At 61.2% G+C, this 26,799-nt stretch overlaps 1 protein-coding gene across 3 annotated transcripts; it reads right to left on the reverse strand.

The window, feature by feature from the left end:
* Positions 1 to 2,372: 2,372 nt before the first annotated feature.
* Positions 2,373 to 24,830, reverse strand: ADPRHL1 (ADP-ribosylhydrolase like 1). 3 transcript variants are annotated; one of them, XM_060129500.1, is made up of 8 exons: positions 24,496 to 24,830; positions 22,254 to 22,418; positions 19,831 to 19,956; positions 18,089 to 18,229; positions 16,994 to 17,121; positions 15,642 to 15,774; positions 15,030 to 15,183; positions 2,373 to 6,906 (listed from the first exon to the last, which is right to left on the reverse strand). In XM_060129500.1, the coding sequence occupies exons 1-8, from the start codon at positions 24,707 to 24,709 to the stop codon at positions 3,273 to 3,275; spliced, it is 4,695 nt and encodes a 1,564-aa protein (XP_059985483.1). In that variant the 5' UTR covers positions 24,710 to 24,830; the 3' UTR covers positions 2,373 to 3,272. The 3 variants fall into 3 exon arrangements, with proteins under 3 accessions (XP_059985483.1, XP_059985484.1, XP_059985485.1); XM_060129502.1 differs by lacking the exon at positions 2,373 to 6,906 and having other exon boundaries at positions 14,243 to 15,183; positions 24,496 to 24,828; XM_060129501.1 differs by lacking the exons at positions 19,831 to 19,956; positions 22,254 to 22,418; positions 24,496 to 24,830 and adding an exon at positions 19,019 to 19,183.
* Between the last annotated feature and the right edge of the window lie 1,969 nt (positions 24,831 to 26,799).

Here is a 26,799-nt window from a genome sequence, read left to right on the forward strand (position 1 = left end):
TGCTCCCACCCACCGGGCACCTACGCGTCCTGGGAGGCCGCTGGCTTCGCCCCAAGCCCACCCAAGGGGCTCTCCCCGCAGGCCTCTGACCGAATCTCGCTGCACGCAGCTCCTGGCCCTACGGCTGCTTCCTGACGGGAAATTCTGCCCGCTTCGTGCAGCCCTCAAAGAGGCAAGGACGAGGTGTGCGATGAGCAACACATTTTACTTCCTATCTTGAAATTATTTCCAGCTGAATTCTCAAAGGAGAGAATACCACAAAATATATTTAGTAATTTTTGTCTAATGAATCATTGTAGAGTTATTTGCACACACAGGAGGATAAAACAAGGAACACTGAATCAACAGCCGAGGGTTTATACGTAATCAAATGATTAAAAGACCTTGACCAAATGGCAAAGACGCCCTCATTACAAAAATAAGAAGTGATGCTGAGTTTGTAAACTTCCGAACGATGCTGTTCCCGATGGAGCGTCTGAAATAAAACGCACTCTTGTGATTCCGGCGATGGTGTCTCCTCTGTGAGCTGCACGTGTGTACAGGCGGGGCTCGCGGACGGGTCTGTAAACAGTCGGAGCTGTAAAGCACTGAATCGAGGGGAAGGTCAACGAGCGACTCAAATACGCGAAAGTGAACGTCCACTAAAACGCTGATATAGACATCAGCCCACCCACTTCTGCAACAGTTGTTTCAACCCGGGGGGCTCGAGGACCTTTCTTTTGTAGAGAAGACTGTCACTCTCCGACTTTACGGTCTAGGACAATGTGACGCACGCTGACCTCCCAGTAAATCCTCAGGAAAAATCGCTCTCGGTTCTTTCCTGTGGGGGTCGCCAGGCGTGGGCAAGCGGAGGGCGGTGTAACCTGCAGCCGCGATCATGGAACCTGGCCCCTGGGGCTGCAAACTCGCCCTGTGCCTGCCAACGTCGAGGGGAGCTCCGTGTACACCTTTTCCGAGGCTGCGACCCGGGTGGATTCTGGTCATGTTTCCACCACTTGAAGTGAGACCACCGGCTGCATCTCCCGTGGACGTTCTGGTCTATTTAAAAAGGGAACACCCAGCGAATATAGTACTTTTATCTCCTCCATCTGTCATCACGTTCTTTGCCAAACATTGCCTCAAATACTTTGTTCCACAAAGTAGAAATAAATAAAAAGAATAAACCAGATGGGGCCGCCAGGTGCAGTAGGTAGCGGGAAGGGAAACTCCAGCTCCAGCAGAGATGCCGGCTGTGAGCAGGTGTGGTCGAGGGACGACGGAAAAGCCCAGGGTCCGGGCCTCTGCTGGGACCCTTCCCTGTGCTTTGTCCAAGGAGCATCCTGGGTTCTGCAGCTCCAGCGGCCGACCCCAAGCCTGGTGTAGGCTTCCCGAGACTCCTGGGGTGGGGGCAGTCTGGACCCCCGCAGCCCACGTGCTGACCACCCTCCTGGAGGTGGGCCGGCCCCCGAGCCAGAGACCTCGGTCCTGTCCACTCCAGCTCTCAACTGGTGGGAGTGAAACTCAGCAGGTGAGACGCCCACCCCAGGGTCCCCATCCCAGAAGTTGGGGTCCTCATCCAGTTGCCCAGACACTGGACACGGGGCAGCACTGTGGGTGCAGGTAACTCTCAGGCTGCAGACACCCCTGGCTGGGCCCCGAGCACTGCCTGCTCTATAGAGGGGGGGACGCATACCTGGAGGGGTGACCGAGGGAGGCCCCCTGGAGCTGCGACCCTCAAACGTGCCCAGTGTTGATGCTGAGGACGTTTCCAGTCTGCTGGATGTTAAGTTAATGGCCTGGTTGGAGAAGGGGGGGCGGCAGGGGTGAGCCCCTCCCTGGACAGAGCACAGCTGGCTGCACACCTCCTGCCTCCACCTGGCCCCCTGCCGAGCTCAGGGCCACTCGGGCCACCACGCCCGTTCATACCCTAGGCAGACCTGTCCTGGGAGGAGATGGGACAGAGCCGGTTCTTACTCAGTGCCTATGAAAGCTCAGGTCAGAAGCCTTGTCTCTGCAAGTGAACCTTCAAATCGGAGAGCAAGGGAGGGTGGGCGCCCGTCAGGGGAGCTGCTCCAGGACGAGCAGGATCCTCCGGGGAGTCACTCAGCTGTGAGGGCCGCAAGCATCGCGGAGCCTCAAGAGCAGGGCGTGCTTTCCGCAGAGGGATGTCATCAAAAGCAGCCTGGGCGCTGGGGGAGTCCCACCCGGCTCGGCCTGGACCCCCGGGGCCCCTAAGCGCCCCCCACGCCAGGTTTCAGTCTGCCTCATGGCTGCGACTAAGGTTTCAGCTGCACACGGTGTGACCCTGTGTCTGTGCCTCAGGACAGAGGCTGAGGGAACCGCTCGGAGAACTAACAGCAAGACAGCGACAAAGTCACCTCCAGGCCGTGTGATGCCCGACCAGTGGTTTTTATTTCCGTCCCTGTCCTTCTGTACAGTGTTCAAATATTCTAGACAGAAAGCGCATCGTCTAAGTGACGGAAAGGGCTGCAATTGAGCAACGTCTCTGGCGGGAAACACTCGGACGCTGTGCGGGAGGGCGGCGGGGCTGGAGTGTGCACTCCGTCACCGACCTGCGCCCCGTCCAGGGCCTTGCAGGCCCTGCAGACCCCGAAGAGGCTGCTGTGATGATGGCGGGTCAGACGAGACTGGGTTACTTTTCTCACCAGTTTCTGAATGAAACCGTCCTGGGAATCGTGCACCTGAAAACAGCCTTTTCGCGGCTCTGACGGTCGCTGTTCTCTGGAGTCGACTCCCCCTGGTTCGCTGGCTCCGGCCAGGCTTGGGTGGACAGAGAGGCCACACCCGGATCCCAGTGGCTCCCTGACTGTCAGGCGGCTGTGGGGTCATGGACGCAGCCCCCCGCCCCCCGGTGGTCGCCATGTCGAACTGAAGCCCTCTGACTGTTTCCAGGACCGGCAGGGCCAGTCGGGGCCACTCACCACCCTGGCCGTGTCTGAGCCGGGAGGGGTCATGTCGGCACCTGCTGGTGACCCCGCAAGAGGCAGAGTGCCCTCAAAACCCAAGGCCACGCCCCAGGAGGGGACGGGACAGATGCACGGGAAGTCCAGCACCGAAGGTCAGAACTTCCTGTGCAGAGACGGGCGTGAGCCTGACGCCCGTGAAGACGCCAGGTGTGGGCGGAGTGTACTGGCCGCAGGGCTCCCGTCCTCCCAGGGCCACTCACGACAGAGGACACGACCCCGCAGACCGGGCGCCGGCGCTCAGAGCCGAGGGTCACCGGGAGGAAGGAAAGGGAGTGAGGCCTCGGGCCGCTGGCTCCCGTGAGGGCCTCACTTTGGAAGCGTGAACGTGTCGTTGGCCCTGAGGATGGCTGGTCTAAAGGACAGCTCGAAGGACCTCTGGTCTCTGAAGCTCTGGGCTCTGTACTTGGACAGGTGCGCGCCCCTGCCGCCGCGTCCGCGTCCCTGTGTGCCCCTCCCTGCCCCGGGGGTGTCCGGGGGCCCCCCCGGGGCGGGGGCGCGGGCCGTGTGGCAGCCCCCTAGCGCGGCCGAGGGCACTGCAGAGCCTGGTGCTGGCCGGGGGCCAGGGGCCGTCGGGCTCTCGCCCTGCCCGCATGGCTCTCCGCGAGCCCCCTGACCACCCCTGGAGGCTGCTGGTCTCCGGGATGCCTCATTTTTGCCTGCGGGGGGCGCCACCTCTGCTGCCTTGCTCTCAGGCTGAGCCGAGTCAGGGGGGGCCGTCCTGCCAGCCTGGGCCTGGGCAGGGTGTGCCGGGCTCCCTGGGTGGGGAGGAGCTGGGGTCTTTGCAGCCGGGGCCCCATGTCCCCGGGGAGGGCCCTCTGTGTGCCTCGCCTGCTGCCTCTGCGGCCACTCTGGCCTCTTCCCAGTGCGCCGGGCGGGAGCTTCCACCGGGGCCGCCGGGTCGCCGTCCACAGCCTCTTCGGCCCCACTCGAGTGGGCCTTCTCGCCCCAAAGGCCTTCTCCCTTCCTTCCAGGACCGCCCAGCCTCGCAGCCCCCGGGGGCCCCTCCTCTTGCGCACGGTGACTTCTTCCGCCGCCCAGGCTGGCCCTCTCCCCGCCCGCGACTTCCCTGGGGGCCTGGAGGTCGAGGCGCTTCTGGGCCACCCGGTCCGCCCTTGGCCCATCCGCTGCTGTGGACGTGGGGGGAGGTTGGCGGGAAGGCCCAGTACTGGGAGGAAGCTGTTCCCCGGGTAAGACGCACGTCCCGCCCTTGGCCTGCTGGTCCCCAGAAGGCGGTGGCCCAGTGCCCAAAGCGCGGCTTGGAGTCCCCGCCACGTGGCTCCCCTGTGGCACCGGGAGATCTGGGGCTGGAGTCGGGGGCTTTGGGCTGCCCCCCCGAGGGCTCTGCCACACAGCGCCCGAGATTCTGCCCCTAGCTGCCACCTTCCTTTCGCCTGCGGCCAGTTCACCTGGAGCTGCCACGCGGGGCTCGACAGGCAGGGTGTGGGTGCCGGCGGCCTCCCGAGGCGGGGCGGGTGGGGACCCCGAGGCTCTGCACGCGCTGCCGCCCCCGGGCTGGCGATCAGGCTCCTCGGCCGCGAGACCTGGGCCTGCGGGCCGGGCGGCGCCCCTTTCCTCCTGCTCCTTGGCCGCCCTGTTTCCGGGGCTCAGGGCGTCACCTGGCACCAGGGCTGGGGGGCTTTTGGAGGCCCCTGCAGCCATCACCCGCCCGGGGGCGTTGACACTCCTCGGCTGTGTTCGTTCAGTTAAGGAGCTCGCTCTGTTCTCACCAGGATCACGGCTGGCGCTCCCTTCAGCCGTCAGCGGGGGCCGGGCTGGCTCCGGGGACGACGGGGGCCCCCTGTGTCCTTCCTGCTCACGAGGGGGGCTCTTGTCCACCGAGGGCAGATTCTCAGGCCTCCTCCCGTCCTGGGCCGGTGCTTCTGGCCTCATGGAGACACTCACCTCGCTCCTCCTGGGAACCCTGGGCGCCAGCACTTGCTGACCGCCGGGGGCACAGCCAGTGAGTCCCCTCCATCGGTTTTCCGAGGCCGCGGACCGATGTGATGAGGTGCTGGCGTCATCAACAGGCCTTTCCTCCCGTCCCCGCAGCAGAGGCGTCTTAGAACTTAGCTGGGAAGCGTCCTCTCCCCAGGTGTCCTGGTGCTTCTGGAGCCTGTGTGAAGTCCCAGGGCTGCGTCTGGTTTCCTTTCCTCCGGGGGAACTTTTCTGCGGTTTCGTCGTGGGAACTGCCTCGGGGACGTCTGGACCATGGCAGGCAGCATCCTGCGGAGGCGCTGTGAGCGTTGGCTCTGCCCCTGGGCCCTGCTGTGGCAGGGTGGGTGGGCTCAGACCTGCCGGGCTCCGTCCTGCCCTCGACGGGGCGCCCCTGCTTCCACCCTCGGCCATAGTGGGAGGTGAAGCTCCTGTATTTCCAGTCACACCCTCTCCTCCCAGAAGACGCCAGCCTTGGTCTTCAGGGACCGCTGCCCTCTGCAGGGTGACAGGAGGGGGCGGCACCCTGTGGACAGCTGGCAGTCTGGCCGCGACCTGCGGAGGCTCCATGGCTGGCTGTGTGCGCTGCGCGGCCTGGGCTGCGTGCGCCGCGAGTGGAGGGAATTGTCCTGGCGCTCTCTCTTCTGGGCAATTCTCCTGGACAGCGAAGAGGGGGTCTGGCTCCGAGTCTGCAGTCATTCTTTCCGTTTCATCCTCTGAACTGCAGACGGTCAGGGTGACTTCGGGGGCAGCCCCTGCTCTGCCCCCCACGAGCCCCGGCGGGGGGCCCAGCCTTGCTCCCCTCTTCCCCTGGGCAGCCCCCGTCCTGTCGCCTCTCAATGCCGCCGTGCCCCCCGGGCTGGCTGGTCCCCGTGGGCTCAGCTCGGGCTCGCAGCCAAGAAGGACTTCACCCCAGGGGGAGACGGGAGAGGGGACTGCCCTGGGGACACACTCGGGCCCCGTACCTGGGAGCAGTGTTTCCGGGCCGTCCCTGGGGGCGGTCGCCCGGGGCGCGGAGGGCTGCCGGGGCTGCCCCCACCCTGGCGCTTGGCTCCCACCGGGCGTCTCTCGCGCGCGGGGGGCCGTGCCCGTTTCTCCTCTGGGCGCGCGGCGCAGATCCGCGTGGGTGACTCTGGCGCCGTGGGACATCCAGCTGCGGGGGCCGCAGACGACGGTGGCGATGCTGAAGGGCAGCAGGGGCTCGGCCGAGCCGGCCAGGAAGCGGGCGGGGGGCGCCCGGATGCAGGTGCTGGCCAAGGTGGCCAAGCGGAGCACGCGGCGCTCGGGCCGGTGCAGCGGGCCCCGCGGCAGGCGCTTCGTCCTGTGCTCGTGCGCGCGCAGCGGCAGGAGGCCGGTCTCCGCACAGCGGCAGCCGCTCCGCTCAAACGTCTCCCGCAGCTTGGCCAGCGCGGCGCTCCGCCTGCCGCCCGCCTTGGGCGGAGGGCCCCTGGCGGCTTTGGGCAGCTCCGCGGGAGGCTTCTCCGCGGCCTCCTTCTCCTCCGCGGCCAAGAACACCTTCAGGATGCTCTTCACGGAGCCCCTCCCGGCGGGGAGCCCCCGGGGCCTCTCGCGACCCAGCGGCTCCCGGTCCCGTGGGGGGCGGTCGGCTCCCTCCCTGGTCTTCTCCAGGAGCTTGTGGATAGTGGCCGTCACCAGGCTCCTGCCGGGGCCCTGCCTGTCCTTGAAGATCAGCCGCCCCACCTCCCGGGTCCTCTTGAGGCGCGGCTCCCGGCCGGTGCCCATGAACTTGGCCTTGAGGAGCTGGAAGCGTGTGGGTCGCCGCGGGGCATCCTGGGGCTCCGGCACCGGGCCGGTCTTGCTCAGCCCGCCTTCTGCCCTCCTGGCGGGAGGAGGCCCCTGGGGCCCGTCCTCGCGCTCGGTGGTGTAGAGCAGCAAACTGCTGAGGATGGCTCGGGCCGCGGGGCCGCATGTCACCCTGCTGACCTTCTTCTTTAGGGCTTGGACATCGATGGGCGTCTCATTGCTGCAAATCCTGCCGCTCCTGGGGCTGTAGGGAAAAGAAAATCGTCACAGATTTTATCATCGTTTTTTCCAAGGCGGCTCCTTGGAACATTTCTTATGGGACAATCCCATTTAAAATAGCCCAAGAAGTCCAGGAACAGAAGCCTGGGCGCCAAGCGGCTTGGGTTCTAGGGTATCCCTGTGGCAGCCTCGGAGAGTCAGGGTTGCCCACCGCCTAGAACTTTGGGTCACTATTTCCTTTTCTGTTAACTGGCCATGTTTTCTAAACTGTACCCTCTGCAGGGCTTTGGAGAGCGTAAGGTATTTACATTTTTTTTTTTTGTAGTGGGCATGTTTTTCTTGCATAAATTAGGAGAAAAGCATAAAGGCTTCACCTTCTCTGTGTGTTCTCTGCTTTCCTCTAACTGTACTGCATTATATTCTGATTCAGTCCCAAGGGCACCGTCCCCACCCAGGCCCTGGGCGGGTCAGGCAGCGGGAGACTCAGCTGTGGGGCGGGAGCTGGGGCGCGGCCCCCGGAGCAGGAGGGCGCGGGCTTCACTGCCCAGCAGAGGGGAAGAGGGCTGGGGGCACCGGCCGGGACCTGCCCTGCTGAGCCCCCTCGGGAATGCTCTCAGGGAAACCCCGAGGCTGAGGGGCCTGAGCCCTCACCCTCCACGGCCCTGTCCCCAGACCCCTTCGCCCCAGCCCAGCGGGTCCAGGCCGAGAGGCTGTCCCCTGAGGGCGCGTCTGCCCAGCACTGGCAAAGCCGGAGCCTCCTCCCAGCTGGGGCTTCCACCTCTCCAGACGGTAGTTTGGCAAAGACGTGCCCAGAATTGCAGCCCAGCCATCAGCACGGCTTGCTGTTCATCCCAAAGAGACGATCAGGTCGCAGAGCAAAGATTAGTGTGCTGCATGTGACACTGAAAACGGGACACATCCTAAGTGCCTGACACGGGGCAGGGGCCTCAAGAAACGTCACGTCTGAGTTTGAGGGAAGGCAATCTACAGCAGGAAAGTGCTCAGGACGCAGCCGGCGGAGACACAGACCGAAAGCAGGCTGGAAGGGAACGTGCGAACATACTTTTCTTTCTGTACTTCGCAGGAGAGAGAGCTCTGTTTCTGGAAGCTGCACACAAACTTCTTTTAAGAGCCGTTAGGAGCGCTTCCGTGATGGGAGGACAGCAATGGGGCCCCTGCTGGCCTCACCCCCTGACGGGTGAGCCCCTTGGGTGAGCCGGGCGCCCGTCCACTGCCTGGGAGTGGATCCCGGACGGACAATTACTCCTTTCAAGGAGCGAAGGGGAGTGAATGTAACCGCAGAATTTTCTGTAGAACCCCAAATTCACTCCTACGCAGTGAACCCACGCAGAATGCAGCTGCTCCCATTATCCTCAGATGCCGGAGGACCTGGACGCCCAGTGAGGTGACCCCACCAGAAGCCCCAGCTCGGACGTCTCAGGGACCCAAGACCTGCATTTGCAGCAAGTCCCCTAAGTGGCCGTAGCTACTGGCCCTGGGAGCCACTTTGAGAATGGCTGGCATGGAGCGAGAACTTTCCAGCCTCAGACCACTGTGGGTTTGACCCTGACGTGGCGGACGAGGCTCCGCAAACAAACCCAGACCTGAACCCACTGAGCTCTGAGGTTGCAGGGCCGGCACGGCTGCCGGATGGCCACAGCCGAAAACACATGACCGCTGAATCTGGGGCCGCGCCGAGCATCTGAGGGGTCGGGCTGTGCTGAGCCCTGGCGAGAGGGGGATGTGCCCTGGGCTCGCTGGGCAGCCAGGCTCCGGTGCACTGGCCCTCGACTGGTCCCAGCTCATTCCCACCCCAGGGCCTGAGCAGCCTGCGCGCGGGGCGTCTCGTGTCCCCTGCTGGGGTCCCTGCCTGAGCACACAGCTCCCAGGCGCCGCCCCTAGCACGTCCCTGGGGTGCCTCCCGCTGTGCACGTCTCATCCTTGCCAGAGGCCCGGGTGCAGCACAGAGCACGCGGAGTGTGGCTTTGCGTGGCCCCCAGTGGCACACAGCCTCTGCGCGGGGAGACCGTCCCTTCCCTGCTTTCCCAGGGCTCACAGCAGCACCTGTGGAAGGGCCCTGGCCGCCGGGTGCGCCCCTGAGCGCCTCTCCACGCTGCACCTTGCGCACGCCCGCCAGCCTCTCTGCCCTGCCGTCTTCCACTCCCCTCAAACTCTGGCTGTGCTGGGCTCTGTTCCAGCTCTACACTCTCCCCGCGCTGAGCCTTCCGGCCCGGCACAGCCACGCTCCTGACGAGCTCCTATCCATCCCTCAGGACCCTGCTTTCCCGGTGGCCCGGATGCCTTGTCCCCACTGGTCCTGTGAGGCCTCTTAGTGCCTCCTGCAGGGTGACAGTCCTGACCTCTGCACCCCGAAGTCACTGAGAGTGGACGGCAGGCGAGCTCCCCTGGGGAGGCGAGGTCCTTCTGTCCAGACTTCAAGTCTGCCTGTCCGGCCAGACTTGAAGGCAGGCCCAGCACATTCTTTTGGGACCTCCCTGCTCCCAAGGCACCTCGGGCCTGGGTGAGAGTTCCTGCCCATCACGGGGGGTCGGCCCAGCCCATCTCGGCCTGGTCAGCACCGCCTGGAGGACCGGTGGGCCCGTGGCTTCATGTCCAGCCCCTGGCGGCATGGACGTGACCGAGCCCATCCCGGGACAGGAGTGGAACATTAGGGGCCAATCTAAACAGTAGCGCTGCAGCAAAGGTTCCTCATTTAGTCCCGTCAGTAACTCTGGCTCCCGAGAGGTCACTTGAAAATACAGGGACATCAGAGTCACTGTTGGTAACACACCCCTTCCCACCCCCGGTCACCAACCGGACCCCCTTGGCAGTCACAGATGGGGCAGGACGCAGACCCTGCGTTCCCAGCAGAGGTCCTCCACTCCATCCTTGTCCTAAAACGGGAGCAGCGTCCAGCACCTCTGGGGGCCTGTCCCCTCCACGGGGGCAGCCTGTCCTGCTTCATCGAGGGCCTGGTTGGCCTGGGCCTGCTCTACCACGCGTCAGCACATGTCCTGGGGCAGCGACTGGATGTCCCCCGGCCCCCGTGTCCCCACTGAGGTACGGGGTCTCCTGGGGCACAGGTCTGGCCGTCCCGCCGCCCTGGCAGGGGCACTCTCTGCGGCACTGAGACCCCCTTCCCCACTCTCGGCCGTGACCTCCCTCCAGGCCGATCCCCTGTGCCCCGAGAGCACGTGTGCTGCCCCAGGACACACAGTGAGTTCACATCTGCCACGCGGCCATGCTATCTACCGTCGTCTCACGAACACTCTTCCCCCAGCTGTGGGCCTGGGGGTCAGGGGGCAGAGACAGGGACACGTCACCCCCTCGTCCTCCCGGCCTGGGGCAGAGATGGTGGCCGCTCACTCGGGGTGCGGAAGGGGCACGCACCGCGCACTCTGTCCTTCCAGCTGCGGTTCCTCCCGCGTCCCCGTGGAGCCGCGAAGGCCAGGAGGACACAGCGACCTTCCGAGCCACCCCTCCCCCAGCGCCAAGTGGGGCTGCGCGCAGCAGGTGCTCCGTAAGTGCCTCGCCTCCCCTCGGAAGAGACGGGAAGGAGGAGAGGCTGTCGTCCCCCGTCTCTGCAGGCCGTTGGCGGGGAGCTGGCGGGCGGCTCTCACGCTGACTGCAGGCTCCGGCTTGCGCATCCCTCATCAGTAGCCGTTCCCCCACCGAAGCACAAATGCACATGGGTCGACTGCGCTGTACATTTTAGTGGCCAGGGAGCTACCGGCTGAAACTTGCCAACGCATCAGAGCCTGACAACCTGAACCTCTGTGTTTCCTGGAAATAAACCTGGATAAAGGCTGGTGGGCGTCCTCTGGGCCGGGGCCCACGGTCCCGCTCCTTCCCGCCTGGCCCTGGTCATGGTGGACAGAGGGCCATCCATCCAACCGGGCTGCCTGAGGCCCTGGGGGTTGGATGCTATTTCAGGACCCGGGATTTAAATAGCAGAGTGTTCTGCGGACACTCCCCTCATGTCTAGTGACAACTACTGCTGGGTGTGCGTGTCTCTGTGTGTGTCTATTTGTGTCTGTGTGTGTGTGTGTGTCTGTGCATGTCTGTGTGTCTGTGTCTGTGTCTCTGTGTGTCTCTATTTGTGTCTCTGTGTGTATGTGTGTGTGCATGTCTATGTGTGTCTGTGTGTCTGTGTGTGTGTGTTCCTGTGTGTCTGTGTGTGTGTGTTCCTGTGTGTCTGTGCGTGTCTATGTGTGTCTGTGTGTGTGTCTGTGTCTCTGTGTCTGTGTGTCTGTGCGTGTGTCTGTATCTCTGTGTGTCTGTGCATGTCTATGTGTGTGTGTGTATGTGTCTGTGTGTGTGTCTGTGTCTCTGTGTGTCTGTGCGTGTGTCTTTGTCTCTGTGTGTATGTGTGTCTATGTGTGTCTGTGTGTCTATTTGTGTCTCTGTGTGTGTGTCTTTGTGTGTCTGTGCATGTCTGTGTGTGTCTGTATCTCTGTGTCTCTGTGTCTCTTCTCTGTGTGTGTGTGTCTCTGTGTGTCTATGTGTCTGTGCATGTCTCTGTGTGTCTGTGTGTGTATCTTTGTCTCTGTGTGTCTGTGCGTGTGTCTGTGTCTCTGTGTGTCTATGTGTCTCTGTGTGTGTGTGTCTGTGCATGTCTCTGTGCGTGTCTTTGTCTCTGTGTGTATGTGTGTGTATGTGTGTCTGTGTGTGTCTCTCTATTTGTGTCTCTGTGTGTGTGTCTGTGTGTGTCTGTGCATGTCTGTGTGTGTCTGTGCATGTCTCTGTGTGTCTATGTGTCTCTGTGTGTGTGTCTCTGTGTGTCTATGTGTCTGTGCGTGTCTTTGTGTCTGTGCGTGTCTGTGTGTCTCTGTGTGTCTGCGTGTAGTGAGGGGGGAGAAAGCAATGCAGCAAACGGGGCCCAGTACAGCAACAGTGGGTAAAACTGGATGAAGGGTATACGGATTCTTTGAGCTGTTTTGTGAGTTTGTGTGTTTGAAGTACTTGAAAACAAACGGTTAAGATGGGACAGGGATGCAGCAAAGCCAGCCTGAAAGCACAGATGGCCCTGGGCCAGTGGGGACACTTGGGACCCTGGGGGGGTGTCTCTGGGTTTCCCCTGGTCCTGTGCCCCCAGGGGGGGTGCAGTTCTGAGGGCCCTGTGGTCAGGCTCCAGCTAGCAAGCGTTTCCTCGTTTGTGTCCCCGGGGGCCTGGCAGTTGAGGGGAGATGCCCCTGGGGCCAGGCGTGGGCTCTGGCTGGGTGTCACCGGGCTCCAGAGCCTGAGCGCCGGCCAGGGGAGGCACGGCCTAGTGTGTGGCCCCGCGCCGGAGCCGCCCTTAGTGACGGGGGCGCGTGGAGCCCCGAAAGCCTCGAGGCTGCCATTTCCCCCACGCTGGTCTTTCCCTGTAACATCAGGGGTGCTCGCCTTATATTTCTACTTCTTAACTGGAGATGAGCCAACACGGGAGAGATTTTAACTCAAGTGGTCACGGTGTCCGCGCTCTTACCTAAGAGTTACTCCCACCTTTGGGGTGAATTTCGGTGATGAGGTTTTTAAACCCCGTGTTTGGGTGAAACGTCAAGTTAGGTATTTCCTGCTCCATCACGTGGCATCTGGTCCGTTTTTCCCATCCCGTCTGCTCCGGGTGCTGGGTTCATAGCTCACCGAGGGCTCTGCCTGCAGATTCGGGGCTGTGGTGAAGCCTCGATGGGTCCGGGAGGCCGGCGGGGCGTTCAGGGAGTGCCTTGTCGGACGGCCTCTCCCACCCCTGAACCCACAGCACGGGGCGGTCAAGCGCCGCCGCGGAGCCCCCCGCTAAGGAGGCCCGGGTTCAGGGGCAGACCTGGTGGTGGGGCCGCTGCACCCTCCGAGGGGGCCCTTCTGGTCCTGCCCCGCGATTCAGCCCCGAGTGGCTCCCCCGACTGGGGGGGGCTGGGGGGGACATCATCTGGCTTCCAGACATGAAAACGCTGGGAAATCTAATGCACAATCTCTAAGCAAAGAGTCTGGGGACAGGAATTAATTGAAATCGGCCTGAAGTCTGGAAGCTCGCCACAGGGCAGGGCCGTGCACCTGTCCCTGGGGACGCAAACCCTTCCCGCCGGGCGCCGCTAAGGCGGGGGCGTGGCCACAGGTGCAGGAGGAAAACAGCATGATAGCTCACGCGTCAACAACGGAATTCCAGGCAAGAGTTAAAAATCCCGAGGGGCACACGTGTGACTACACAGAAAAGTATCCAGAAAGCCGTCAAGTGAAAAATTCCCAAAGCAAATCACAGGTAATGGGTCATTCCTATTTGTGGAGGGAAGTCGTGTGTGTGTGTGTGTGTGTGTATAACACAAACGCATGTATGCAAACACCCCCCCTTCCCGGCCGTATGTGTAGAGAACTTTCTGGAAGGACAGGAAGGGATCGTGACCCATGGTTTCTCTGGTGCCTGGTGATGTGAGTCGGGTGAGGGTTTGGAGGAACCCTGTTCCCCACATGCCCCGTTTACGGGGTTGAGTTTCTGAAGCCGTGTGCAGGTTATCACTTTTCTAATAAAAATGAAATCAGCAGGTGTTAAATTTTAAAACAATTTGAGTAGGTATGGAATTCTCGTCAGTACTTCTTATGGTTTTGTTTTTCTTTTCAACTGTTGCCTTTCTCTGGAACAGGAAAAGGAAATGGGGAGATAGTTCCACTCTTACGTTATGATGCTGATGAATTTCTATTCATGTGTTTTAATTTAATCAGTCTATAAGGAGACTCACTCCCTGATTCTCAGGATGGGTTTAATTCTCCTACATCGTCACTAAAGGTGGAGACCAAGTGGCCTCCAATGCAGCCACCCCCATTCCTCTGATCACTTCCCTTCCGCGCAGCAGATCGTGAAGGGCCACTTTTAGGGAAAGCCGGGGACACAGGACAGACTCCACACAGGAAGCCCAGCCTGTCGTGTGTGTCTGGGAAAGTGTCGACTTACCTTAATTGGGTTCTGTTCCTGGAAGACAATTGTCATTAATCTCCCAGCCCCCCTAAACCTATCTGGACCCCGCGTGGTGGAGCGTCCCCCCCTCTGCCTCTTCTGACTGCAAAGCATCTTGAGCAGCAAAGGTTAGTCCAGTTATTCAGAAACACGGCGTGGAGCCCACTGTGTTACCATGTACAGGATGGCCCAAGGTTTCTGTCCAGCACAGCTGAGAGCCTCCCTTGCCCAAGGAGTGCAAAGTGATGGATTCTGTGGAAAACATGCCCATCCCGTCCCCTCGCCCAGGACGCCGGGAGGTGCCTCGGGGCTGAGTGTCTGCGTGTCCGGCAGGGACGGGCCCGGCTGTGCGCCAAGGCAAGCCTTCAGCACGCGGGGCCTGCGGTCACAAGACGGGCCCAGCCAAGCCACCAAAGCACATGTTACACGTCAATCACCAACCGCTACTTTACTCACACCAGAGACTACTTCAAAGAGATTTGTGTCCAGGGTTACTTTTAACAAGAGCAAGTGTGGAGAAGCCCCGGCCACGGGGAACAGGGCCAGCTCTGTCCTCGTCAGCGAGCCCGGGGCAGGGCGGCACGTGGGAGGATGCGGGCCGCACGAGGCCCCCGTTTCCTGGCTGCATCAGTTAGTCGTTCTGAGAGAGGCTGGCGTTAAATCTAGTGAGATGACACACGTGGCTGGAGCTTAAACACAGCGCGCGGCCCCGCAGGCGCAGGCGCTGGCCACTCTTCCAGCTGCTCTGGGCACGCGGCGGCGAGGACGCAGACGCAGCGCCAGGTGCGGCCCCGTGAGGCTGGGGGCCCGAGGTGTGCAGGTGTCGGACCGCACGCCTAAGAGCTAGAAAGAGACCGTGCTGGGCGCCCTGCAGACAGAGGAGGCCGTCCGAGCAGAGCCATCGTGCTTATGGGTGCTATTGGAATCAGTGAGCAGATGCGTTAGTTTTGCGACAGGATAAAATACACCGAGTGTCCCAGAGGCCCTCCGTGGCCTCGCGTTTGGAGGTGGGGCTGCTGCGTCCAGAGGGACGTCAGTGAGGCACTAGGCTTGGCCAGGGCGGGAAGACTATTCTCATAGGACAAACGATGTGTTTTATACAGCAGTTAGGCCTCTGAAATCGGGAGGAAAGTTAAGATGTCACACGAGCTGCGGGGGGCCCCCCGGGGCCCCAGAGGCACCAGCGGGCCGCCAGGGGCTGGGGGGGGAAGGGGCTTTACTTCTCCTCCGTGGACAGGCGGTAGAGCTCCTCGCCCAGGCGCCGCAGCTGCTCCTTGAGCTCCAGCTCGCGGTACAGGCCCGCGGGGACGGCGTCCAGGCCGTGCAGCAGCCCAAACAGGCAGCCGGCGATGGCCCCCGTGGCCCCGCTCTCACCTAGAACGATGCACGGCCCTCAGGGCTGCACGGCGGTCCCTGGCCCCCTGGCCCCCTTGCCCCCTCGCCAGGAGGCCGGGCCACCTCAGCCTCTGCCCTTGGCCTCAGTCGAAGCCCAGGTTTGCTCTGGGAGGTGCCGGGCACGGGGGCGGGGGGTCCCCTCCCCTCCTGGGACAGCCGCACACCCTGGTGCGCTCGGTGAGCACCTCCCGCGGGTCCTGCGCACGCGCCGCGCACCACCCCCGCCGCCCCCGCTTCAGGCTCTCAGCCTCCTGCCCACCCCGTCCGCCGGCGGCCCTGACCCGCTGCCCCTTCTCCACTCCCCCGCCCCGGGAGGTGTCGCGTCTCCACACCTGGGCACCCGGAGGTCCCAGCAGTGTAGGTGGGGAGCCCGGGGCCCGGCAGGAGGGCCTGGCTGGTGGCCTCTTACTTCACACTCACGAGAAGGCGCATCTCACCTCCGTGGAACATGGCCCGGTGGCAGAGCTCCGTCCAGCTGCCCTTGGCTCCTAAAAGGGCATCGTAGGCAATCATGGGGGCGTCGTGGCCCCGCCGGCCCCCTCGACCTTCCGAGCTCCATTTCCTGTAGGTCTGGAGAAAGCGCCACAGGTCAGAGGCCGCCAGGAACCACGTCCCGTGCGCTAGGGCACGAGCTTCTGGGTTCATCTGTGCGCCGACGTGGCGCCCCTGTGTACCGTGCACAGCCCCAGGGCTGCGGGTGGGCACTGGCTTCCCGTGTGCCTCACGCCAGCCGTGCCGCAGATAAGCAAACATGCCAGCTGCCGGGCAGCGACAGCCATCAGGGGGTCTGGAGCGCTGTGATGGGGCTGCTGTGACAGCACAGCTGGGCGCCACTGCGTGATGTGAGGTCTGCGTGGGGCACAGGGATACGCGAGGCCGGGCAGGGATGCCGCGTGTGGTCAGGGCCGCAGGCCGGCTGGAGGACATGGTTGGGGAGGCCATGGTGGTTTGAGCAGCTGGTGGCTCAGAGCAGGTCCCTGTGGGTCTGTGGCGAAGGCTGACGAGGGGCAGGGGCCAGATTGGGCCGGGGAGGTGGACGCAGGCAGGTCACACCCCTGTGCCTTAGCAGCAGAGTCAGTGTCGGTCTGGGGCAACAGCATCTCCACAGGAAGAAGAACGGTGTTTCTGAGTCTTTCTGCGTCGGGGGGCCCATGAGAGATAAATGAAAGGGTGGTAGGAAGCACCTAAAAAGGGAAGGGTGGACCCTTCCTCTCCCCCTGCTCCTTCCTGACACCTGGAATGCAGATGTGCTGGCTGGAGTGGGAGCAGCCAGTTTGGACTATGAGGCGTGCTCGCAGAACAGCAGAGCAGCCAGACAGAGGATCCTCAGCTCCTCACTGCAAGGGGCTTCTGACTCAGCTCTGATTCCCTTGACGTGAGGATAATGAACTTCTGTCTTGGTTAAACCGCAGTTACAGCGGTTTCTCTTATGCTACCAAACACGATCCTGACAATTTCAGCCACTTGGGGGGGTTTCTCAGCATGGGGAATGCCGGTGGCTTGCACAGACTTATTCATCCTTCTATCCCCAGTCCCTAGAAGAGATGAAGTGAGATGGACTATTTTCACATTTTCAACTTTTCTAGCACAAATCGTGCTTATAATCAGAGAAAATGAAAAGATAAAAGCACCATCCATTTGCAATGGGCTTCCTTCGAAAAGCCTTCCACGGCCCCGCCTGCCAGCTGCTCCCTCAGCCCACCTCCACCGCGGGGTCCCGTACAGCCGGGGGCGGCAGGCGGTGGCCCCGACAGCTCCTGCTCGCCACCCACGTCGCCGGCAGACCTACCTTGTCCCTCTCCTCCGCGCTGTAGCGGTCGGGAAAGCTGGCCTCGTTCTCCGTGTCCTCACTGATTTTTCTCTCCTCCAAGTAAAACTGCCATTTAGCTTCGAAGTAAAACCAGTGCTCCTGGTATTCTAAACACAGAGGCCAGGTGAGCGGGCTGTGGCGGCCGTCCAGCTGGGCGCCGTGGGCAGCGGGCGGGAGGGAGGAGGCAGAGCCCACGCCCTCCGCCTCGGCTAAGGCTCGGGAAATTCGAAAATGCTCACATTGTAGCTACTTTGAAATACCAGCAAGGAAGATGGAGATCGAAACCAGCCCAAAGAATTGCTTGACAATGCGCTGAACTAAGGCAGCGATCGCAGTATTTTTATTTTTAAGTGGCTTCTCTTGAAAATTCTGAACCTGTGTATTTTTCAAAATTAATTTTATTTATGTTTGGCTGCGTTGGGTCTTTGTTGCTGAGTGGGGGCTACTCTTTGTTGTGGTGAGCGTGCTTCTCACTGTGGTGGCTTCTCTTGTTGCGGAGCACGGGCTGTAGGCGCGTGGCCTCAGTAGTTGTGGTGCACAGGCTCAGTAGTTGTGGCGCACGGGCTTAGTTGCTCTGCGGCATGTGAAATCTTCCCGGACCGGGGCTCGAACCTGTGTACCCTGCCTTGGCAGGTGGATTCTTAACCACTGTGCCACCAGGGGAGCCCTGAACCTGTGTATTTTTATTAACTCAACACTGTGCCTGCGAAGTCAGGAGAGAGGACGTTCGTTATCCCTAACTAGCAGCTTGACCTCCAAGCTCCAGAGGCGCTGAAGCGACTTTTCTGAAGTCATTTTAGGAGGACGCTGCTGCAAAGTCTGCAGCAGCAGCTGCAACGGCTCGTGGATGACGGGTGTGTGTGTCGGGGGGGTGCCCGCGTCTCGAGAACCCAGAGGGGGTCCCCGTGCTCGCCTGACCCTCCGCCCTCTGGCCAGGCAATACTGCAGACCTTCTTTGCGGGGTCAGCCTGTCACACGGCCCCCCCAGTCTGTCCAAGTCTGCTCTGGGTGTGTCTGGAGCCCACCTCCTTCTAAGGTGCTGGGGGAGGGTGTCAGGAGGGAGGCTGGACTCACCTGCCAGGTGCCGGATGGTCCTTTTACAATACTCCTCGGCCAGCGGGACTGTCCTCAGCATGTCTCGTCCCCACTGCTCCAGCCGTTTGCCCTGAACGGCATACGACGCGAACAGGGCCGTGCACAGGGACCCGAGGAAGCCTGGGGTGGCAGGAGAGAGGGTCAAAGTTGGCACCAGCCACGCCCCCTCCCAGGTGCTGGACACGCTGTGTCCCTGGGCTTTGCCAATTTGACCTTCAGTTACCGTCTGCAAGGGGGCAGAGGCGGGGTGGGGAGAGCACGATCCCCACCTCTAAGTGCTGCTGTGGGCACGGGATCCAAGCCCGGGTGAGCCCCTGCAGAGCTGCCCCACGAGTGGCCACGGGAAGCGGGACCCCAGGGAGGCGTCAGCCGCAACCACTTCTGGGGCAGGGACGAGCGTCTGGTTCTCGCGCCCGGGGTCCAGCTGCCGTCCTGACCACCTGCCACAGCCCACCTCCCGTCATGGGGTGCTTCAGCTCCAGATCTGGGACGCACGCTCCCAGGCAGTAAAGGTAAGAAAAACTGACACTTGCCTCCAAAGGCAGTTCAAAAATTGCAAAGGAGAGCGGAGTTAAAACGTGCTTCCCGGTATTAAGTGTGTGCTGTCCGACCCTAGTCACCAGCCTAGTAATAGATAAATTACCCAGCTCTTAAACATGTGAAACAACATTTCTTTAATAAGAGTGGGCAGGGCTTCCCTGGTGGCGCAGTGGTTGAGCGTCCTCCTGCCGATGCAGGGGACACGGGTTCGTGCCCCCGTCCGGGAAGATCCCACATGCCGCGGAGCGACTGGGCCTGTGAGCCATGGCCGCTGAGCCTGCGCGTCCGGAGCCCGTGCTCCGCAACGGGAGAGGCCACAACAAGAGTGGGCAATAAATTAACCAATGTTATAGATGTTTAAACTCTCACCCCAGGCTCTCGTACTCATGGCATTGTTTCCAAACGTTCAACATTTTCCTGTTGGAAGGCTGTTTATGTTTAATTCACTTCTGCTGAGTCGGGGGTTAGCAAACTCCTCTCCACCACCCGGACGTTGCCGCCCAGCTGAGTTACATGGCTTTGTGCTCAGAGATCTGACGGGCTCATCCGTGGGGTCCGTGGCTCAGCGGCCGCGCCTGCTGTGGACTCAGGTGCCACGGCGCCCGCGTCGGCTGCTTCCTGGAGGGCACAGGGTGGCCCTCGCGGCTCGGGGGCAACACCAGTAAGCCCGGACCCTGCAGGTGACCTTGAAAGGAGCAGAGTCACCGAGAGCAGCTGACACCCTCGACCCCGGGGGCCAGGAGCCGAGCTCAGCCAGAACTCAGGAGGGTTCTCCTTTCCTGAAGCTGAGCTGGCTGCTCCCCGGTCACGTCTCACGGGCAGGCGCTGGGTCGGCAGGCCCGCCCTCCCTCTGGAGCCCGACCCTGGGGGCCAGCCCGAGTGTGGGCCCCCTGCGCACCCCGAGCGCTTTGTCCTGACACACGGGGAGAGCGGCTTCTGCCGCCACAGCCACCGGACCCGGCCAGGGCGCGGCGCACAGCGCCCACGGGGCCCGACGGCGGCGCCGGCTCCCCGCTGGACAGCCCAGCCGAAGTGCCGGCTCCCGGGGCTCCAGCCAGACCCCAGGCTCGTTCGGAACCGGTGCCGTCCTGCTTTTCTTGTGACGTGACCGACTTTGAAGTGGGGAGAAGGCCTTCCCGTCCGGCCTCCCCACGCCTCCCTGCAGCCCGCGGCTGCCTCACCTGTGGGATGGTTGTGTGTCATCCGGCCACACTCCACGCTGACCTCGAGGAGCGTCTCCAGCCGCCCCGGCTGCCAGTACCGCATGCCCACGCACATCGCCTTGGTGGCAGCGCCAAACCCGGAGCCTGCGTGGAACGTGGGATACCTGGTCTTAGACCTCTGTGCCAGGGACGCCGGCTCTGGAAGTCTAGCTCTCACAAACCAGATGAAGATGTACAAAAACTATGTGCTACCATGATTATCACAGGGTCATTTAAATGAGTCAGAAGTAGGGAAATTGCCCACATTCCTGACAAAGAAAAGAGAGGAAAGAAGTTGCAAAGCAGCCACTAAAAACAGGATTTTTGACGGGATGAGGAAATGCTCCTTCTGGGAAACGTAGGAGAGAGAACTGCACGCACAGTATGCTTTCAACGATATGTTTCCTCTTTTTTTTTTTTTTCTTGCGGTACGCGGGCCTCTCACTGCTGTGGCCTCTCCCGCTGCGGAGCACAGGCTCCGGACGCGCAGGCTCAGCGGCCACGGCTCACGGGCCCAGCCGCTCCGTGGCATGTGGGATCCTCCCGGACCGGGGCACGAACCCGTGTCCCCTGCATCGGCAGGCGGACTCTCAACCACTGCGCCACCAGGGAAGCCCACATCGTTATTCCTTTTAATGCCACATCTTTTAGAGAGGGTTAAATAATAAGTCAGCACCCGCGTCCTCACCGTTTCCACCGCCTCCCTGCCCCACTGGTGGTGTCCTCCTGCCCGAAGGACGTCCTGGGCATCTCTCCCTGGGCACCTGCCCGGCATGAACTCCTCAGTTCGTTTGTCTGCGAAGGCCACTTGGCCTTCACTCGGGAAGGCGTCCTCTGGGTGTCGGTCTGGCTGGTGCTTTCTCTGCACCCGGATGGCTCTGCCTCTGGCGAGAACCTGCCGTCTCTGCCTTGGTGGTCGGCACTGCAGGCGTGTTCCTGTCTTTATTATTAGTTTGGAGCGGTTTGATTGCCATGTGCCTTGGTGTCGTTTGCTTTGTGTTTCTTGTGCTTGGAATTTATTGAGATTCTTGGGCATGTGAGTTTACGTTCTGCGTCAAATTTGGAAACATTTGGCCACCATCTCTCCACATCGTTTTTGTCCCCCCCCCCTTTAAGGGCTCCAGCTGTAGGTGCGTGAGTGCCTTGACTTGCGCTTTGGCTCCCTGGTGCCCTTTCCACATTCTGCGCTTCTTTTTGTTTTCTGTATGTCCCATTTTGGATAGTTTCTATCGCTGTGCCTTTGAACTCACTAACCTTTTCTTCTGAAATGTCTAATCTGCTGTTAATCTCAGTCAGTGAATTTTTTTCTTTCTTTTTTTTTTTTTTTTTGCGGTATGCGGGCCTCTCACTGCTGTGGCCTCTCCCATTGCGGAGCACAGGCTCCGGACGCGCAGGCTCAGCGGCCATGGCTCACGGGCCCAGCCGCTCCGCGGCATGTGGGATCTTCCCGGACCAGGGCACGAACCCGTGTCCCCCGCATCGGCAGGCGGACCCTCAACCACTGTGCCGCCAGGGAAGCCCCTCCGTCAGTGGCTTTTTAAACTCAGACATTGCACTGTTTTTCTCTGGAACTGTGACGTAGCTCTTTTTTACACCTACGTGTCTCTATTTAACCTTTTGCAGAAATATCGAATCCACGCTATTTTCTATCCTTACCTGGTAACTTTAGTGACTGCGTCAGGGTTCGTCAGTTCTGATTTACTGCTGTGTCTCTGTTATGGACCACGGCTCCTGCTTCTTTATGTGCCAGTAACTTGATGGCGTTCGATTTGATGGCGTTCGATTTGATGGCGTTCGATTTGATGGCGTTCGATTTGATGGCGTTCGATTTGATGGCGTTCGATTTGATGGCGTTCGATTTGATGGCGTTCGATTTGATGGCGTTCGATTTGATGGCGTTCGATTTGATGGCGTTCGATTTGATGGCGTTCGATTTGATGGCGTTTGATTTGATGGCGTTTGATTTGATGGCGTTTGATTTGATGGCATTTGATTTGATGGCATCCTTCAAGGTAAACCCAGAAGGACAGGTATGCCCTCAGAGTCAACCCGGAGGGCATGTCCAGGACCCCAGGAGCAGAGGCCCTGGGGGCAGAGACTGCAGCTGCCTGATAACATCACCCCGAGGACACATGAGAGCATCACAGAGACAGACATTTATGCAGGTGGTGTATGCTTTCCCTGATGCACTGGCTAAAAATAACACATTTAAAGGGAAAGCAGTGGGAAAATGTTCCTAAACCAGGGATGGTGACAGAGGAGCTGGGCATCCTAGTGACTCTGAAGCCGGCGCCCAGGCTGGCTGGCTCCCTGGGCGACCGGTCAGTGGGGTGACAGGCAGGGTAGTGTCGCGGGGCCCTGTAGCCCCGTGGCCTTGGAGGGAGAGGAACTCATGCTCTGACCTTTCTCATTGAAGGGCGTATGCCAGGCCAGGAGATAGTTGTCGGGCTTCAGCTGCGAGCAGCCCTCGACGGTGGCCGGGTCTACCCGCTGCCCCGGGAGCTTCTCGAGCACGTCCACGTAGCGTCGCACCATCTCACGGTACAGGTCGTCCAGGCACCAGAAGTCTGGGGCGGAAGGGGGTGTGTGTGGGGGGCAGGGTCAGACAAGGGGCGGGTGGAAGGCAGCGACAAGGGAAGCGACGACCGCCGTCCGGCCCCATCCCCCCAGGAGGAGGGAGAGTCTGGGGTCGGCTCACAGGACCCTGGCTCCCCGGAGAAACCTGACCGCAGACGAACGATGCGCTGTGGATCTCATTGAATTTCAGATGCTGTGGTTTGCTGCTGTGCCTCTTCTAGCTACACACCAGAATCTAGGAAAACCCAGGATCCTCACACACGGCTCGCGGTTCTATCCGTGACGCCCAACTGGCCCGAAACCTGCTGTTCCTCGGGCCCTCGGGGACCCACGTGCAGGGTACAGGGAGCTGACCCTCTCCCATCTCCCTGTCAGCGAAGCGGCCAAGGGCCCGCTGCCCACCGTCCCCACTGCCTCCTCGTGGGAAGGCGTTCTGGGGACAAGCGTGGTCTCGAGTCCCTCGGAGACCATGGGCCACAGGACAGGGGCGCCCAGGCTGTCACCTGGGTGGCACTGGGTTTGGCTGACCTGTACTGGGTGACCTCACGTGACGCCCCCCCCCCACAACGCGCCCATCACTGCAGGGTCAGGCTCCTGTCTGTCTACTGTTTCCTCCCAGACAAGGCTCAGCGAGGGGCGGTCACTTGCCGAGGCCAGAGCTGGCCAATGGATTTTAATCGCAAAGCCTGAGCACTTCTGCCATTAAATGAATCCACAGCGTGGTGTACAGAGGCCACACACCCTCCAAAGTTATTAAAGAAAAAAGCTGGGCTGTTTGAAAACTAAACGTAAATGAAATTCCAACTTGTATGTTTAGGGAGCTGAAAACACATTCGCTTGCCGAGTTTCTGGGGGCGCAGGCCTGCCCGAGCGCGCCCTGGTGACCTGCTGGCCAGAGGGCGTGCGTCTGTCCAGCTGCGCCCGCAGCCATCGGAACTGGGCCCACTGCCACCGTCCTCACCCGGGGCGGATTCCGCCCTATTCCTGCCAAGGGGACAGGACTTGATCCAACCTGGGGGAGCACGTTCTCGTCGGGGGCCGAGCCGGGAGCTGTCCTGGGGCCGCCGCACAGGACGAGACACGCCGTGGGCTCTGCCAGGTGAGGACCAACACAAGGGCACACGGACTGACACGGAGGGACACGGGAACCTGCCTGAAAGCCTCACAATCAGCCCCCGCTGCCCCCGGTTGCGGAGTTTGCAGACTCAGAAAGACACTTGCTGTACCAGCTTGCCGTGGCGCTGTCCTATCTGAGGTGCCTTAGGCCCCCCCCGGCTACTTGGGACCCGGCGGAGCAGACGGCATTCCTGCGTGGCGACGGCAGAGCTAAACCCGGCTGCTGGTACCGGCCCGCGGGGTGAGCACAGGGTGACGCGCATGCTCCAGCCACTTCAGAGCTGCCGTAAGCTCTAATTTTGCAGTGACGAGCTCACCACTCGATACCTGTGGGGAAGGTGTGCCTCACAGACACCCGCTGCTTCTCTGAAACTCAGTGAAGACCTGCTCCGAAAATCAACCTGCTCCTTAAGGAAGCGTGTCTCCCCTCAAGTCATAGCATCTTTTTAGGACAACTGGGAAACTGCAGCAACTCTCCGAGCTAAATCCTATTTTGGTAGGTGGCGTTTTAACCACAGTTCATTGGAATTTAGAAGTAATTCCCCCAAATCTCATCGTAGTGGGTCCAAACTTCAAACTGGCTTATTATTTTATGTATTGTTGAAATAAACTCAGAAGCAGGCTTACTACCCGCAGTGAAAAGCTGAGCCCTCATTCCAGACCCCGAAGCGAGCCGTTCGGTTGGTTTTAACCCTAGAGACAGAGGCTCGGCCGAGTGAATGTTTACAAAACAGTGAAAGTCCCGGTTTAAGAACCTGGGGCTGCAGATGAGCAGAGAGTGATACTGTCACCCGAGAGGCTGCGTGGGAACACAACCCACGGCACGTCCGGTTTGCTGGGGACCCGGGTGTGACAAGCTGGTTTCAGCAGCGGCAGCGGGTGACCCCCGGGCCCCCCCTCACCGCGGGATCCCGCACTCCCGCCCGCCGGCACGCTGGGGCTGAGCCTCACCTGTGACCAGGGCCCCTGCCGTCGCCATGTGCATGATGGTGTTGTCGCTCACCGGCCACCTCTCTGGAGAGAGCACCAGGTGGTCCAGTCCCCCCACCTTTCCCGGCTCCTTCTGGACCTTGGGGCCCGAGGCGCTGTCCTCCCCGAAGGCGTGTCCGTGCCCGAGTGCATCGCCCACGGCCCCCAGCAGCATCGCAGCCTGAAACTTCTCCATCTCTGCCGGCAGCTGCCGGGTGCCCAGCCTTCAGCCTGCCCCGCCGGCCCCTGTTCTGGTCGCCGCGTCGCCGTCGGGAGCCTCCCCGATCGGCCAGGCGCCCTCTTCTGTCCCGGGCGGGCGGTCGGCACCAATGAGGAAGCCGTCTGCCCAGGGCTGGCTCTTCAGTGGGGGCACCTGCGGCTCAGAGCGCCGCTTCAGAGGGAGGTCTGCACGGCGCGCTGGGGAGATGCACACGTTTCTAGAGCTTCCAGGTGTAATTCGCGCACCGTCGGGCTCACTGCGTTCGGTCCAGTCACGCGGCCCAGGCGGAGAGCCCGCCCGAGCCGCGGCCCCTCTGCTCCCTGGGCCTCCACCCACCCACTTGGTCTCTGTAGCTCTGCCTTTCCGGGACTTTCAATTACACGGGATCGCGCTCGGCGGCCTCCACGCTGCGACTCGGCTGTCACACGCACGGCTCTGTTTTCCGGAGGACTCGTTGATTATAAAGCGTGTTTATGGTAGAAAACTGCCACGTGCGAAGGGGGAAAGCACGTGGAGCCGCCGCGTGCGTGATCACGGGCGTCCCCGCGGCCCAGCGTCAGCGAAGGCTCCCCGACAGCCAGCCTCCCGGCCGCTCCGTGCGTGCGCAGAGCCCGGAGCCCCGAGGGGCCGGCGAGGGCGCCCCGTGAAGGCTCACGCACCTTAAGCGTCCTCCCACCGATCCCGTTCCACGGGGAGGATGTTCACGGCCGTGCTGAGGCTGAGAGTGGGGGGAAGCCCTGCAAACCAGGGACCTTGACTTGAAAAGAGGGGTCAGGAGAGCTACCACCTCTGTCCCCAGGCCCCTTGTCCCCCAGGTTCTGGTCCCACGTCAGACCAGGACAAGCAGGAGGGCGTCACGCCGGGATGTAAGAAACACGTCTGATAAAACTTAAGTTTCTTTCGATAACAAGATACTAAGATGCCTTTAAATGAACGGGTCGCAGTTCCCTGGCAGTCCAGTGGTTACAACCCCACACGGGTTGGATCCCTGGTTGGGGAGCTGAGATCCCGCACGCCGCGTGGCGTGGCAGGAAAAGGCAAATGAATGGGTAGTGTCATCACAGCACTGCCTAAAAGAGAGCTCTGGACCCCGACTCTGGCCGGCGCAGTCCGAGAGGTCCTAGAGCAGAAGTCCTTTACGACCAGGGCAGCTGGCCCGGGTTGCCAGGGTGCAGGCTCCCTCCCCGAGGGCAGCCCCTCAGACAGCCACCCACGGGGGGAGGAAGGCACCCTGGGGCAGAAGCCGGCTATCGCTAGGCAGAGGTACCGTCTTCGGCTGGTCTCTTTTGCTGAATCTGAGGCAGCAGACACTGTCGTCAAGACGCTAAGAGCAATCCCACACTATCTGGCCGACGTCAGCGAGAGGACGAGGTGAGGCGAGCCCACTGCATCGTTCCTGCAGTGTTTGCCAAACCCCGGCCGTGTGCCACGAGTCGTGGGTATGGTTGTCCCCACAGAGCCTGGAGCTGGAGACATATGTAATATCCCACTTAAGCGTTTACTAAGGTAAAAGAACACACTGACACGTGCGATGTCACCAACATGGAAGGAGGTGATGCTGTCCAGCCCAGGAACTCCCGGCAGGCACGGGGAGGCCACGTGTGTTAAACCTCCCACATTTGGTTAACCCGCATGTCTTCACTGTATGTATAGTTTGCGTTTCAGTGGATCAGTTAGGTACGTAACTCCCGCCAGTTCAAGGAAATTCGTGTATTATGAGATCTGTGACCGCCCACGTGGAACAGGTGTATTTAGCAGATACTATGTGATACCTAGAAAGGAAAGTATGTGACCCAGGCCGTCCGTGTGGGACGTGATCCTGTAACAAGGCGGCAGGGACACAGGTTGGGAGGGTCCCAAGTGTGGTGGCCACTCCCCTGACGTGGGACCAGGACCCTGACATCCAGGACCCTGACATCCAGGGCCTTGACATCCAGAACCCTGACATCCAGGGCCCTGGCATCCAGGACCCTCGCATCCAGGACCCTGACATCCAGGACCCTGACATCCAGGACCCTGGCATCCAGGACCCTGGCATCCAGGACCCTGACATCCAGGACCCTGAC

Source organism: Lagenorhynchus albirostris, chromosome 18, assembly GCF_949774975.1.
Source record: "Lagenorhynchus albirostris chromosome 18, mLagAlb1.1, whole genome shotgun sequence".
NCBI classification, from domain to species: domain Eukaryota; kingdom Metazoa; phylum Chordata; class Mammalia; order Artiodactyla; family Delphinidae; genus Lagenorhynchus; species Lagenorhynchus albirostris.

Coding starts and splice junctions, on each gene's coding strand:
- ADPRHL1 (XM_060129500.1), bottom strand. CDS start 24,709: ATGGAGAAGTTTCAGGCTGCGATGCTGCTGGGGGCCGTGGGCGATGCA. Junction 22,419..24,495: donor GGCAGGGGCCCTGGTCACAG/GTGAGGCTCAGC, acceptor CTTCCGCCCCAG/ACTTCTGGTGCCTGGACGAC. Junction 15,184..15,641: donor CCGGGCCATGTTCCACGGAG/GTGAGATGCGCC, acceptor GCATCGTTCTAG/GTGAGAGCGGGGCCACGGGG.